General features: G+C 48.0%; 1 protein-coding gene across 1 annotated transcript in view; it reads left to right on the top strand.

Moving 5' to 3' along the window:
* The window catches only part of SCGN (secretagogin, EF-hand calcium binding protein), a 504,919-nt gene that overhangs the window by 462,377 nt on the left and 26,985 nt on the right, over positions 1-15,557 (top strand). The window contains exon 9 of the mRNA XM_078685785.1: positions 5,623-5,682. Coding sequence (XP_078541911.1) covers positions 5,623-5,682 — 60 coding nt within the window. The remainder of the gene's footprint in view (positions 1-5,622; positions 5,683-15,557) is intronic.

Genomic DNA, 15,557 nt, shown 5'->3' with positions numbered 1-15,557 from the left:
CCGCTCAGTTATAGACCAATCTCAAGGCTTCCTTGTCCATCCAAGGTAGTAGAGAAAGCCATATGGCTGACTACATTTATTATGAAAAACTCTATCCTTGACTCATCCCACTTTGGCTTCCGGGCACATCACAGCACAGAATTAGCTTTGATCACCACCACTGAGGAGCTCAGGCAAACACTGGACAATGGAGGCAGCGCTGCCTTGATCTTATTGGATCTATTAGCCACCTTCAACACAGTCAGCCATAAATTTCTTGTTGACCGTTTAGACGGGTCACAACATTATCAACGCAACTTTTACAACGCACCACCATTACAACAAAACTTTTACAACGCAACATTCATTACATCGCATGCCATTACAACGCAACCATTACAACGCATGACACTATAACGCATACCACTACAACGCATGTCATTACAACGCATACCATTACAACGCATAACATTAAAACGCATAGTACCCTTACACTATCCAACACTTACCCTGCTGTTGCACCCCCTGGAGTAAGAATAGTAATTTTTACCCCTACACTATCCAACACTTACCCCACTGTTGCACCCCCCTGGAGTTAGAATAGTAATTTTTACCCCTACACTTGCACCCCCCTGGAGTTAGAATAGTAATTTTTACCCCTACCCTATCCAATACTTACCATACATGCAATGTAATGGTATGCGTTGTAATGGTATGCGTTGTAAAGGTAGTATGCATTGTAATGGAATGCGTTATAAAGGTAGTTTTTAAACATTTGTTGTAATGGCATGCGTTGTAATGTAATGCGTTGTAATGGATGTTGCATTGTAAAAATGTGTTGTAAAGGTATGCGTTGTAAAAGTATGTGTTGTAACGTCATACATCCGTTTTGACTCACTCAGGATCAGCGAAAAAGCATTATCTTTATTAGCTTCATTCCTCACTGAGCAAACTCATTCGGTTGCCTTGGTGATCATGTTTCACCCTCCTTCTCGTTTCCGTGTGAAGTTCCCCAGGGATCATCGTTAAGCCCCACTCTGTTCAAGCATTATAATACCCCATTGGCTGAACTTATAAAAATTTATGGATTTGCTCTAGTGTCATATGCTGATGACACACAAATAAATGTCTCAGTAACTAATTCATCAAACTCTACAGCTGTCTGTTTCCATGACTGAATGTGTCACATCGGCAACTGGATGCTGGAAAGTCGCTTAAAGCTCAACTCAGCAAAAACGGAGGTATTCCGATTTGTCAACAATCCCTCACTCTGGATAGCCAATTGGTGGACCTCCCAACTTGGCCCCCTTCCAACTCCAATAAATAAAGCAAAAAACGTAGGAGAGGTATTCAATACCAAACTCTTGTTTGGACGACAGATTATTCACATTACATCTTCCTGTTTTTTCATCCTTAAAGTCTTAAGGAAGATTCTCCCCTTTAATCCCCCTGATCTGCAAAAAAACGTAGTTGCTGCACTTATATCTTCTAGACTTGACTACTAAAATGCTTTTTCACCAGCACACCAAAGCGCTGCATTAACAAGTTACAGTTATTACAAAATTCAGCATCCCGACTACTACTGTTGGGTATCTCGAGATAGGAATCGGCTTCTCAATCCCTAGTGCAATTGCATTGTCTGCCAATAGCAAAACACATTCAGTTTAAGCCCTTATGCATAGCCTTCAAGTCCCTTCAAGGCCTTGACCCTGAGCAGCTATCACAACACCCTAAGCCCTACATTCCTGCAAGATCCCTTAGATCAGCGACCAGCGGAAACCTTATTGTTCCTGGATTCAAAAAAGTGACATGGAGTGGTAGGACTTTTGCCACCACAACTGCCAGACTCCATCCCATTAATACTGAAGAAGGAATCCAATGTTTTAAGATTCAGCAAGGGCCTGAAAACTTAGCTATTTAGACAACAATCCCCTCCTTGCCCCTCCTACTGTTCCTATACAGTATTTTTCAGAAGATAGCACCTAGACATGTCATGCTTTATAAATCCTCATTTCATTTCATAGACAAGGAAGTTTTGAGTGTTTGTTTTTTGCATTGCTGAGTTATGAGACTCTGGACAACAACACCTCCTTTGAGTTGGCCGTACACTTTTTTTTTTTTTTTTACTTGGATTTATAAAGCGCATGGCTGCCCTTGGACTTCCCAGCGCTGATGGTCAGTTACAAGCGTGGAGTGTGAGGATCATAGATGTTGTTTGAACAGCCAGGTCTTTATTTGCTTTCTGAACTGCAGTTCATTGTTGGTTTTTCTGTATTCTGACGGAAGGGAGTTCCAGAGTTTGGGAGCTAGATGTGAGAAAGCTCTACCCCCCCATCTTGTTCTCTTGACCTTAGTTTGTGTCAGGTGATTAGCTGTGCTGGACCGAAGCTGTCTGGGTGGTACGTATGGCCGAATAAGTTTCTTGATTTTAGCAGGGCCTTTGTCATGCAGGGCTCTATGTGTGATGATTAACGTTTTGAATTTTGTTCTTGCCTCTATTTGGAGCCAATGTAACTTGGCTAGTTGTTTTTTAACCGGCTCCCGATTGGGGATGTTACCCAGCAGTCTAGCTGCGGCGTGTTGTACTGTCTGCAGCTTTTGTGTGACATCTTTCGGTGCCCCGAGGAACAGTGAATTTCCATAGTCCATACGAGATGTGACCAGGGAATGGATCACTGTCTTCCTTAAGTGGGTTGGCACTCTGTCCAGGATTTTCCTGATGCTTCTTAGTAGACCAAAGCATATAGCTGCTGTTTTGGTCGCTTGAGTCCGCATGGACAAACCGGATCCTAACCAGAAGCCTAGGCTTTTAATAGTGTTTGCTACTAGAGGTAGATTCCCTAGGCTCTCAGGCCATGCTAACCTTGGGCTGGGTGTCAGTTTGTTTCCTAGATATAGGATCTCGGTTTTTTCGCCATTTAGCTTTAGGCAGCTTTTTGTCATCCACTCTTTGACTTTAAGCAAGCAGGGTGACAGCTTCTCTCCGTTTGCACTGTTTCTTGGGTCCAATGATATCACTAATTGGGTATCGTCGGCATAAGAGGTCATCAATATGCCGAACTCTTGTACAATGTCTGCCAGGGGTTCCATGTACGCATTAAAAAGGGTCGGACTGAGGGCCGATCCCTGGGGCACCCCAAATTCCAGGTTCATGACTTCAGAGCGGGTGGAGTTTTCTTGAATCTGGAATGTTCACATCGTAATGAAGGAGGCAGCACGGAGGAGCAGGGAAGCCGATTTTAATTCATAAGATATCGAATTTCCTGTTCATGAGAAACATCTGGAGGGTCGGTGAAGATTGATTAACTCAACCGTACCTAGAGACCTAATTAATACAAAATTGGTCACGAGGAGCGATTCCCTCAAAAGAATAAATTAACTAAAAAAGAAGCCATTTCTATTAACAACGGTGGCCCCTCCGTGCAGATACAAAATATTGGTGTCTACCATCAAGAACCGTAAAAACACCGGTGATAACTATTTGAGAAGTTTTTATATGGAGTTGAAAATCAATTGACAAGCTATATCAACACAAGATACAGATACGGAGTCAAATGTCCCTAATGTCCTGATGAAGGTGTCAAGATTTAGTAGCACCGAAACGCCGCGTCGACTTTTTTATACTTTGACTGTTTTTTATATACTGTGTAACCACTGTAGGTGGTATTTTAATCATTTTGCATTATGTTTTAGAATGTAACCCATTTGGGAGGCTACAAATAAATTTTGTACATTACTTTTATAACTCTGGTAGTAGTGCCATTTACTTCTGTGTACTTTAGTGATCTGCTTCTATCTAGGTTTGAAGTTTACTTTGGAAAATCCCTACTAGATTATAAATAGCACAGATGTATCCTTTTTTAATAAACCCCCCCCCCAGTTCGTTCCAGCGATCCCAGTCTGCTACAATAATAACAGGGACTCCCACATTTTTGAAAGGTTTTCTTGAATCTGGAATGTTCTCTTATTCAGGAAAGATTGTAACCATTTGAGAGCGTTATCCTGTATCCCAATATTGGCTAGCCTTTTACCTAGTATACGGTGATCCACCGTATCAAAGGCGGCGCTCAGATCCAAGAGGAGAAGCACCGCTGCTTTCCCCATATCTAGCGTATGCCTGAGTTCCTCAACCACCACTAGAAGCACTGATTCCATGCTGTGTTGTGCTCGGAAGCCCATCTGGGTGGGTTGAAGACACTCGTTGTTTTCGATAAAATTAGACAGATGTTTGTTCACGTGTTTTTCAAGCAATTTGCCTGCAAATGGTAGCAAGGAAATGTTGTCGAAAGTTTCCCAGCTGTCCCGGATCTGCGTTGGCTTTCTTCAGTAGGGGTTTTGTTATTGAATGTTTCCATGTACCCGGGACTTCTCCTAATTCTAGTGATTGGTTCATTATTGTCACTAGCTTAGGTGCAATGACAGGGGTGACAGCTTTAAGAAATTTAGGTGGGGCTGGTTCTAACAGATAACCGGATTTTGCCTTATTTATACGTTCTATAGCTTCTTGGAGTTCCAGAGGGGGGAACTGCGTCAGCTTTTGTCCAGATGCTAACTCTTTGTGTTCATACTCCTCTAGGGGAGTGTCACTACCATTCTTGAAGTTACTATAGATATTAGTGATTTGTGTGAGAAAGTATGTGGCCAGTTTATTACATCTTTCTGCCGAAGTTTCCGTGGGGCTCGGGGAGGGGCTACACTACTCTGGCTTGCTACCCTGAGAGTCAAATGTTAAAGAGAGGTGAGAGGTACCTGGATCCCAGTTAGCTGTCTGTAGAAGGGGTGACAAAGAACATTAATGGAGAGCAATCTCACTGGATGTATGACGTTACAACGCACGCTTTTACCACGCATGCTGTTACAACGCAAGTATTACAACGCAAACCTTTACAACGCATTACATTTGGGGGTGCTGGATAGTGAATAGTTTAATTTACTATTCCAACTCCAGTCCCCGTGGACACTAGGGAAGGTGTTGGATAGTAAATTAAAACTATTCCCTATCCTAGAACGCCCCCATTGTAATGCGTTGTAAAGGTTTTCGTTGTAATACTTGCGTTGTAACAGCACTGCGTGGTAAAAGTTTCGTTGTAAAGGATGTTTCCCATCTCAATTGTCAAAATTAGAGCCTTATATCCCCGTCTGACCTGGGGCCCATTGACCCAAATTCCTTACTGATGGGGACCACAGACCCCGAACTTGCACATCGTCCATGTAGCCTCTCCATCTGAGGCACTTTCATTAGTCGCCACTGTGACTACTGGCAGAGGTTGGAGAAAGTTAAGAGCAGCAAATGGTCTGGCATGGCGGCAAGCAGGAGGCGGTCACCCGGCTTCCCCTGATTTCCCTTCTCGAATCCAAAAGTGCGTTCACGTAGGCCTGAAAATGTGATTGATCAAAGGGGCTTACTGCTCTCAAGGCCACATTGTTCTAAAATGTAAAAATATATTGAGTAGTGGTTTTCAATGTCGTGGATACAATATTTGTAGGGTTATATTGTTGACCTCCACGGATGTGACAGTCACCAGTTTTACTCACTAACACTGTTGTTTAAAATATCTTCTAGGAGAAATTACAGTTTCCTTCTAAAAAGAAAAATACATCTTAAAGTAAACGTCTTAACCTTTTCCGTTTAATTATACACAGGCCGGCAGTAAAGATGAACGCAAGAGGGACTTTGAGACCATTTTTGCCCACTATGATGTTGTAAGTATAATAATCAGCTATTGTTTGAATTGTATAGCAATCTGTCTAAAGCAAGGGCATTGACACCACATTACAAATCTTTATGGGGTTGTTGCATCACTTTTCGTGATACAGCAGCGGCGTAAACAATGTGCCATGTTGCGGCATATTTACAAAGTGACATATCTTTGCAGATGCATCACTTTGTAAAGCCCTGTGCCACAATATACCTGTGTCAGGTAAAATGTATGCAGGGTGGTCGTTCCAATGCAAGAAAGCATTGAAGAAGTTGAGCAGTGAAATCTATCAGATTTCACTGCGCCACCTCTAGTATGCCACTGCGTCAAATTCTTACGCCTGCATAAGGGTGACACTTTGCTATAATCATAGCCCTCCCCCTGCATTGCTTGAGTTGCATCATGCTCCTGACACAACTCTAGCAATGCATCAGTTTTGCGCCGACAGATACGTCAGTAATACTGATGCGTCTGCTCTTCCTTGCGACATGATGCGTCATACAGTAAATATGACGCATCCATCATGGTGCAAGAAGGGCGCAGTAAAAACTTTTGCATCGCTGTTTTTCTCGCAGCGATGCAACAGTTTTCATAAATAAGGCACTTAGGGCCAGATGTAGGTAGGCAAATACCGGTCGGTAACGGCCGAAATTCGGTAATTTCGGCCGTTACCGACCGGTATTTGGAAAATGAGATGTAGGTGGGCATTTTACTGATTCGGTAATTTACCAAATCGGTATTTTAAGGAATCGGTGAATTACCGATTCCTTAAAATACCGAATCGGTAAATTACCGATTTTGCTATGTAGGGAGCACTCAAATGAGTGCTTTTCCCCTTTTAGGATTCGTTATTTACCACCAACTACAAGTTGGTGGTAAATAATGAAAACCTTGGAAAAAGCATTTTTTTTGCTTTTCCAACAGTGCCATGTTGCAGACATACATGCCCTTAGGGCATGTATGTCTGCAACATGTGCACCCATACACAATTGAGGGGTGCAACATGGTGTCAAAGTGACGCCCTGCCACTCTTCAATGTTTCCCTCTTTTACCGAATTGGTAAATACCGATTCAGTAATTGGCATTCATTCCTTTGGGCCTCCAGGCCCATAGGAATGAATGGCAATTACCGAATCGGTATTTACCGATTCAGTAGTTACCGAAACTTAGCGATTCTGTAATTTTTTCGGTAAAATTACCTACATCCCATTTGCCTGTTCTTAAATACCGAATCGGTATGATTCGGTATGTAAGAATCGGTAATCTGGGATTACCTATATTGGGCCCTAAATCTTTATTCATTTCTATCACCTTGCTAGACCGTTGGCAATCAGTACACTAATACCTGGCAATATGGAAAGATTTATATCACTAGCCCTTAGATGCATCTTAGCGCCAGGAAGCCGCTTGGCCACAGTGCGCTTTAGCAAGTTCCTTTTTCATTCATTCATTCATCCCCTTAATTTAATAGCACTTTTCTTTGCAACTCTTGACTGTCTTGAAACTAGTTCCAAAAACAAAATGGGGATATGGAAGGGCCATGTGACCTGTTGAAGTAGAAGGCTCAAAATGCTGGAGGGGACTTAAGTGGTGGTAAATTGTATTTCCCATATCAGTGGACCACTCATCAACCTGCAATCATAACAAGAATATAATTTTTTTGTTTGTGGTTGCGTTTTGTTTCCTCTTTTATGGTTGAAATCATTTTATTGAAACAATGCAAGAGGGAAGAGTGCATCAGAACGTGCTACGCAGAGCCCTGCCAGGTATACTAGCATTTGCAATGATACAGCATACAAACAATAAATACCTGAAACATTCCCACCCCCCTCCCAGAGAAAAGGAAGAAAACCACGAAAAAAGCCCTGCCCACCCTCCCCCGGTCCACTACCCTCTATGTGGCGCTGCAGGGTGCTAGGTGTCATTCCTGAAACCAGTCCTGCCCATGTGGAGGGATCCGGTGTGTTAAGGCGTAAGAGACGTAGATATCTGGGGCAAGTCAGTTCCCGGAAGTCCTGAGCAAGTAGAGTCAGGAATGGCTGCCAGTGGTCGCTAAAAGTTGAGCCCTTCCCGGCCACAGTAAGAGAAATGTTTTCCATGCTCAGGACATGCCACAGCCGCTGAAGCCACCCTGTGTGTACCAGGATTCAGGGGGATCTCCAGTGTATCAGTATGTTCTGGATGGCAAAGCCTAGTGCTATTGCAATCTGCTTCCCTCTCCTAGATTTCAGAGGATAAGTGAGCGGCTTCGGAACACCCAGGAGGACATATGCAGGGAGCCTGGGGAGCTCCGTGTCAAGATGCTTGACAACATCATCGAGGATTTGCATCCAGTAAGACTGTAAGTGTTCACATTCTCATAAAAGGTGGACCTGTCTACCTCTCTTCCTACATCCCCTCCAACAATCAGGACTTTGCGTAGAGCCAGCTTGGTAGAGCCTCTCCGGGGTATAGTACCAATAGTACACAAGCTTGGTAAGTGTTTTGGTAAGGCCTACATGACTCGCTGTGTGGCGTGCCCTATAACATGCTCCCTCCCACTCTTTGGTGCTACGAATGCGGCCAAGGTCCCTCTCCCAGCGCGCGTGGCCCGCGTGATAGGTGTGATTATAAAGAGACAAGAGCATTTTGTACAGGTCGGAAGTCAATTTCTTATCGGAAGACTGTGTGATGAGGCATCGTTCATAGGTGGTGAGGACCCTGCTCGCCTGCGCACAGTTATCAGGATGCATGGCCCAGTGTCGCACCTGTAGGTAGTATAGCCGTTCGGATTCTGGAAGGCCATTGTCTGTTCTGAGCTGCGAGAAGGAAATAATATCCCCATTGTCAAATAAAAGACCCAAGGCTCGACACCCAGCCTCTCTCCACAACGGAAAGGACATCAAGCCCATCCCAGGGCTAAAGTCTGTGTTGTCCAAGAGAGGTGTGAGCGGGGAGGGGAAAGTCGTCAGGTCGTGGCGTTTCCTGGTTGGATCCCAGACCAAAAGGGTGGTCCGCGTCACGTGTGAGGTGTACAGCTTAGGCGGGCATTGGGATTTCCGGAGAAAGGGAATCTTCATAAGAGATGTACTAGCAACCGCTCGGTCCTGAAAAAGCCAGTGTTTCTCTGACTCAGCCCGACTCCATTCTACCAAATGTCGAAGCTGTGTTGCTTTGTAATAGAGCGTTAGATCCGGGATCCCAAGGCCCCCAACCTTTTCATCCTCTGTTTGCACTCTTGCCAAATGAAGAGAGAGAGTTCCGACTGCACCTGGTTCAGCCAGCCTGAGGGGGACTGCAAGGGAAGTGTCTGAAGAGGTACAGTATTTTTGGGAGGATCGTCATCTTAACAGACGTAATGTGCTCTAGCCACGAGAGCCGATAGTGTTTCCATCTCCGCAGGTCAGTGCAGGTTTGCGTGTGTAGCTGGGAGCAATTGACCATCCTCATGGCCTGTAAGTTTGGGGCCTGCTGTATGCCTAGGTAGGGGATAACGTCATCAGACCACTGCAGGCGGTGTCGGGCCTGAAGGGCTGCTCGCACCTGAGGCGGCAGCGAGAGATTCAATGTCGCAGATTTCGTAAGATTGACCTTGAACCCGGAAGCCCTTGCGAAAGAGTCCAGTTCTTCCAGTAAGGCTCCTATAGCGTTGCCAGGGTCCACCAGATTGACCAGGATGTCATCAGCATATAAACTTATAGTGTGCATGTCCCCTCCAAAACGGATGCCCGTGATTTGGGGATGATCCCTGGCTCTCTGTGCCATTGGTTCCATATAAAGGGCAAAGAGTACGGGTGACAAGGGACATCCCTGCTTCGTGCCTCTGCTGATAGGGAATGGGGTTGATGTGTGCCCGTTGACCCTCACTGTAGCAGTGTGGGATCAGTAGCAGTTGAGGATGTGTGTCCGCATCATTTCCCCTATGCCAATGTTAATCATTGCTTGTTCTAGGTAAGGCCATGGACCCGGTCAAATGCCTTCTCTGCGTATAAAGTGAGGAGCATATAGTCCCCTAGAATACAGGAGGTCTTTTCTATGAGATGCATAACTCTGTTTGTGTTGTCACTCGTCTGCCTCCGGGGGATGAATCCAGCCTGATCAGGATCTATAAACCCTAGCAAACAAGGTGCTAGCCGCGCTGCTAATATTCCGGTGTACAGCTTTAGATCCATGTTTAGAAGTGAGATAGACCGATAGGCCCCGCGCTCGTCCTGTCCTTCGCTGGTTTAGGGTGACAACTATCGCTGCCTCCAACATGGAAGAAGGGATCGCCCCAGGCATTGCAAAGGAGTAAAAAAGCTGGGTGAGCAGGGGGTAAGCCTGGAACAAAATTCTTTGTATAAAGCTGCCGTGTAGCTGTCAGGGCTGGGCGATTTGGCTAATTTCAGACGAGCTATGGCCGCTATGACTTCCTCCCGTCTTATCTCCCTCTCTATGTGGGCCTCCTGCTCGGGGGGCAGAGCAGGAAGACGAGCCTGTGCCAGGTAGGCGTCTGTGTCTGCCCTCTCTAGAGGTTGCTCATCGTAAAGGTGAGCGTAAAAGGTGCGGAAGGTCTCGGCTATAGCCACGCCATCCGAGTGTAGTGCTACAGTGTGGTCTTTAATTTCCTGAATTCCCTCATGCTGCCTAACCCCCTGAGCTTGTGTGCTAATAGTCGCCCACACTTGTCTCCCCCGATGTAAAAGGAGTGTCGCAGACGCAGTGCAACGTATGCCGCTTTGTCATGGTTGATGGCGGCCAATTGCGCCCGAGGTGCAGTGAACTGTAGCCAAATGCCTGGGGCCCCAGTGCGTTGGTGCATCTGCTCCCATTCGCTCACTTGTTGTGTCAGGTACTCCCTCTTCCTTTTACGCTCTGCATTGTCTGCTGAAGAAATGGTGATTATTTCACCTCTAACAACCGCTTTGAGGGCTTCCCATCTACCGGACAGGGCCGTGTCAGGGTTATCGTTGTGTAACAGGTAGTCGTCCAGTGTGCGCTGTATCTGAGCAACCGTGCCCAGTTGGTGGAGGAGGGCATCTTGTAGGCGCCAGTGCCTGGTCGGTAGTTGAGTCGTAATGTTCAGGAGGGCCTTCAAGCTTAAAAAGTAATCTAATCAGGCATATGTTTTATGAGCGTTAGAATAAAAAAAGAACTCTCATAGTTGAGGGTGCAGGTGTCTCCACAAGTCCACCAGACTGAGATCGCTCAACCTAGAGAGCCCCGAACGAGAAAGCGCATCCACTTCACCTGTGCGCTGCGCTGATCTGTCTAGGTCGTTGTCAAACTCCAAGTTAAGATCACCCCCAATCCGTATGTGACGTTCCTGAGTCGCTGTAGCCTCAGTGAGGACATCATGCAGAAAGTGTTCCTGGCCCTCATTAGGTGCATAGATAGACCCTACAATCAGTGTGTGTCCCCCTATGGTGAATTGGTAAGTAAGCAGTCTGCCTTTTATCTCGGCCTCCTTCATTACCACCTTCCCCTGAAAAGCCCTTGAAACCAAAATTGCCACCCCTGCTGTCTTAGTAGGTCTAGAAGAGAAAAAATGTGTCAGAAAGGCGCAGGACCGAAGCCGGTGGCAATCTTTTGGGAGAAGGTCTGTCTCTTGTAAAAGGCAGATGTCTGCCCCTGTGCTCTCTAGATAGGAAAGGAGTGTCCTGCATTTGATGGGGTTATTGAGCCCCCTCACATTAAGTGTGAGAACTTTGATTGAGGGCGGTGACATCTAGGTCCTAGGAGTGGACGTGCTGTGAATCATGGGAGTCTGAGGGGCATGGACCCTAGGTAGGGCCTGCAATGGGATACCATCGGCGATTGCACTGCAAACGTGTTGGTAGCTAAACTCTGTGTACTGATGTCCCCCCTTGAAGAGAGAGAAAAAGAAAGAAGGGAAGCGAAGAGAAAGGGGGAAGAGAAAGCCCGCATAGAATAAAAAAGAATAAAGGTACAACAAGCGGCCACATTTTTTTTAAAGTCAATCATCAGTCCGTCATCCATAGATGAGCAGAATTAGAGTCCACTGGGTTGTTGTGTGACCAATTGTAGTCCCCCGCCCCCTCGCCCCCAACCACCTTAGGCACCAAAGGAAGAACCCGCAGCTGAGAGCGAACTCTGTCATATGGTCGATGACTTGGCCAAAGCTTCTGGCAAGGCCTCAAGGGCGGCCTGCTGTTCTCTCTTGTCTGCCACGGAATCCAAACGATTAGTGCGGCGCCTTCGCTTCTCTTGCCTTCATTGTGGTCGACCATCACCTGACCCATGGTCGGAGTGTGCACCATCATCAGTGTCATCCAGGATAGCGATTGCCAACAGTCTGCTTGTTTCCAACAGTGAGCGGAGTTGGTACAACTTGTCGTCTTGCCGAAAGATGAGGCGGAACGGGTGTCCCCAGGAGTAAGAGATATTGCGTTGGTGCAGGGCTTCCGTGATGGGCCGAAAGGTCTTGCGTTTCTGGAGTGTGATGGCAGCTAAGTGTTGGAAGACTGGCCCCTGAAGGTGATCGGGTGGAGCAACCTGGCTTTGCGTAAGATCTCTTTCTTTAGTGTGGAAATCCTGAATACAGACAAGAATGACTGCCGGTGCGGCCACTCAGGGTGGGCCCATCCTGTGCGCTCGGTCCAGCTTAAGGTCAGCGTCCGGCGAGTGGCCCAGTATTTGTTGAAGAGCTCTCTCACGTATGTGAAGATGTCCCCAGCCTCTTTGTTAGTGCGCACCCCTCGGATTCTGATGGCGGCATGGGGGGTTCTTGAGATCCTCCAGGTGGGATTAAACGTCCACCTGTTGATCATGCATGCGAAGCACCTCCTGCTGCAGGGTAGCCATTTCGGAGTCATGGGCGTCCCTCTTCTCCTCGAGTGCTACCACTCGCTCCCCTATGCTGTCCACATCTCTGCGTATGTCCTTGATCTCTGCGGGGAAGTCGCGTTTTACTGTTTGGAGGTCATCTCACAAGGCCGAGAACAGGGACTCCAGGAATGCCCATATTACCAGTTCCTCTTTGGAGGCGTCCATCTGTGCCGCGGTGTCTGGCAGCGTATGATCCGCCGCCTCTCGGCCGTGTGCCCAGGCAAAGAGTTCGTTGAGCGATTTTTCTTTTTTGCCCCGGTGGAGGTCATGCTCATCACCCTCCAGCATCTCCGGTGCCGGCCGCCAGAGACCTGGCCCAACGATGTCTTTCAATGTTGCAGCTGCTCCTGGCTCGAGAGTCCCAGGCGGCCCCGCTGATGACCAACTGGGGTACGAGTGGAGGGCCCACGGCACACCCACAAGCCGCACCCAGACCTGGCTGGGCCGCCTCTGCGGGGCGCCGAACCCAACTCTCTGCAGCCACCTCTAATGGTGGCCACGCTCGAAACCCCGTGCATAAGCGAGTTCTAGGCACCGTAGTCCCCCCCCCCCCGGGAAGTGCTAGGTCTTCAAGCCAGCCTGCGCTAGATAAGCCCCTTTGACAGCTCACTGAAGGAGTCCCTCCCGTCTGAGCCTCAGGCACTCTCAGGCCATGTCTTGTGCCGGGATGAGGCACCTCCTCAGTGCCGACGATCTGCCACCAGCTCAGGTCCGTGCCCCAGGGGGCCGTGTGGGTTCACGAGGGGGGATCCAGTTTCAATGCTCCCCAAGCTTGCGAGGGTGCATGGTTAGGACCCTTGCAGCCGCTGCTGGCCCCAAGGCTCACTCGACAACACGGTGCTGGTGGCTCCAAGCTTTGCACATCAAAATGGCAGGACGGGACCACCACCGCCAGTTCTCCACCCGTGCCACAGGCCCCAATAGGCTGGACTTCTGGAGGAAGTCCAGCCTATAGGGCCCTCCCGGATAGGTGCCGGTACCAGGTGCCTATCACATGGGGTTCAGGTTGAGGCATGCAACCACAGTCCAGGGATCCGGACCAGGGCGCTGTCGAAGTAATGGGGGCCTCCCGGGGTTGGCCTCAGCTCTGAGGGCAGGGCCGCCCCCGTGAGCCCGCTCTGCTCACCACAGGTTCCAGAATGTGTGTGGGCTGCCGCAGTCCACCCGGCTCCCACACTGGAGGGCCCGCTGCCCAATGCAAGATGGTGCAAGATGGTGCCCCAACTTCAGTCTGGTGGTCGACTTCAGCCACCGATGCTCCATATAGAGGTCTGACGCAGCAGGGAAGACCACAGTCACCAGCCGGGATCCTTGGTGCACCGACACAGCTCAGTGGCCGCAGGTGCAGGAGTCCGGCTAACGCTGCCATGGTGACGCCGCTTGCCACCTCACTCCGGCACTCAGTCCAGGCAGTGAATCGGGAGCACAGAACTCAGCCGCAGGGCTCCGGGGTCGATCTCCCGGTGATGCCGTCTGTGCCTAGTGGGTAATGGCAGCTTTTGCTGGGCTTCCGTGCTGTACGGGGCTAGAAGCCGGTGCTGAAATCAGGGGTCAGCGGAGAAGTGGCGAGACGCATCTTACCTCGCAGCCATCTTGGCCACGCTCCTTGTTTTCTCTTTTAGTCCTTTTTGTTTGTGATAGAAATGACTCTTTTTGCAGGGTTATCCCCAAACATTTTGCATCTTCCTCCCTTGTTTTTCCTGACCTGTGGTTGTTGGTAATAGGGCTCTGGGCACTTTACCACTGCTGAACAGTGATAAAGTCCATATGTTCTCTATATAAATGACTATAATGATTGGGTATCCAGGATTGGCATATTTGTTTTATCAGTAGGTCCCTAGTAAAGTCCACTGAGTGTGCCAGAGCTGGAGATTCAAATGCTACTAGTGGGCCTGCAGCACTGATTGTGCCACCCACATGAGGAGCCCTAAAATGGTGTCTCAGGCCTGCCACAGCAGTGCCTGTGTGCAGTTGCTAACTGCCATGTTGACCTGACCCGAGGCCCCACTGGCCAGGCCTAACCCTTCCCATTCTGTACACATTGGACACCCCTATGGAAGGCCCAAGGTACCCCCTGGGCAGGGTGCAGTGTATGTGAAAGGTAGAGCATGTACTAGTAAGGGTGACATGCTCTGATAGTGAAATACTGCCAATTTCATTTTTCACTATTGAAAGGGTATCTTGCCCATAGGCTAGAATGGGGAATGCTGTGTATAATGTTTACCGCATATCTTCCCATAGGCGCAAGATAGAAAATTGGAGTCTGGTCTCTCTGAACTCAGAATTAAATAACCCATCTTTTAGGAAGGATGTTTTTTAAATCCTGTATTTGAAAACAGCAGTTTTAGAAAGTGGCTGTTTTCTTGTCTAACCTTTCTGTGTGCCTTTGCCTGTTTGTGAATTGACTGTCTGGATTGTGAGTGATAGGGGCTGGGGTGGCTCCAGGAGGCTGGGTGAATCAGCACTAGGCTGAATAGTTTCATCTGCATCTTGAGTGGTGGGAGGGGATAGCACTTGGGCCTGAATAGGGCTGTGCCTGCCTTCCACAATGCTGGCTCCACCTCCTGCTGGGCGGCTGACAACCCTGTCCCTCTCTCTCAAAGGAAAGAAGGAGTCATGTAAACAGAGTGCTCCAGGACTGACCAGAACTGGTTTGGACTAGGCAAAGGCCTCTCTGCCTTCAAAGAACAAAGATAATATTGGTATAAAAAGGGATACCCAGACCCCAGAACTTTAGATCATCCTGGAATCAAGAAGGAACCTCTGCTGAGGAGAAAAGCTGGAAGACTGAAGAGGAAGGACTGTCCTGCTTTGTGTTTGTGGGCTGACCTGCAGTTGCTATTCTGCCAAGGAGAGGGGAAGGACTTTGCTGTTGCTGTGTCCCCTTGGTTGAAGAGATCTCCAAGGGCCTAAGAAGAACTGGCCTCCTGTTAAGAAGTCCCAGGCACAAAAGGACTTCACCCCCAGCGTCCCCCTGAAATGTGCTGTGTGAGTTCTGACCTGCCTAGAGTGCTTGATCTATTTGTGGGGCTTCTGGAGGTTGTTTCCTGCTGTTTGAGGAGCTGGAAAACA

The sequence above is a fragment of the Lissotriton helveticus genome, chromosome 4_1 (assembly GCF_964261635.1).
Source record: "Lissotriton helveticus chromosome 4_1, aLisHel1.1, whole genome shotgun sequence".
Classification (NCBI taxonomy): domain Eukaryota; kingdom Metazoa; phylum Chordata; class Amphibia; order Caudata; family Salamandridae; genus Lissotriton; species Lissotriton helveticus.
Note: the sequence above shows the minus strand (reverse complement) of the source record. Positions and strands in the feature narration are given on the sequence as shown.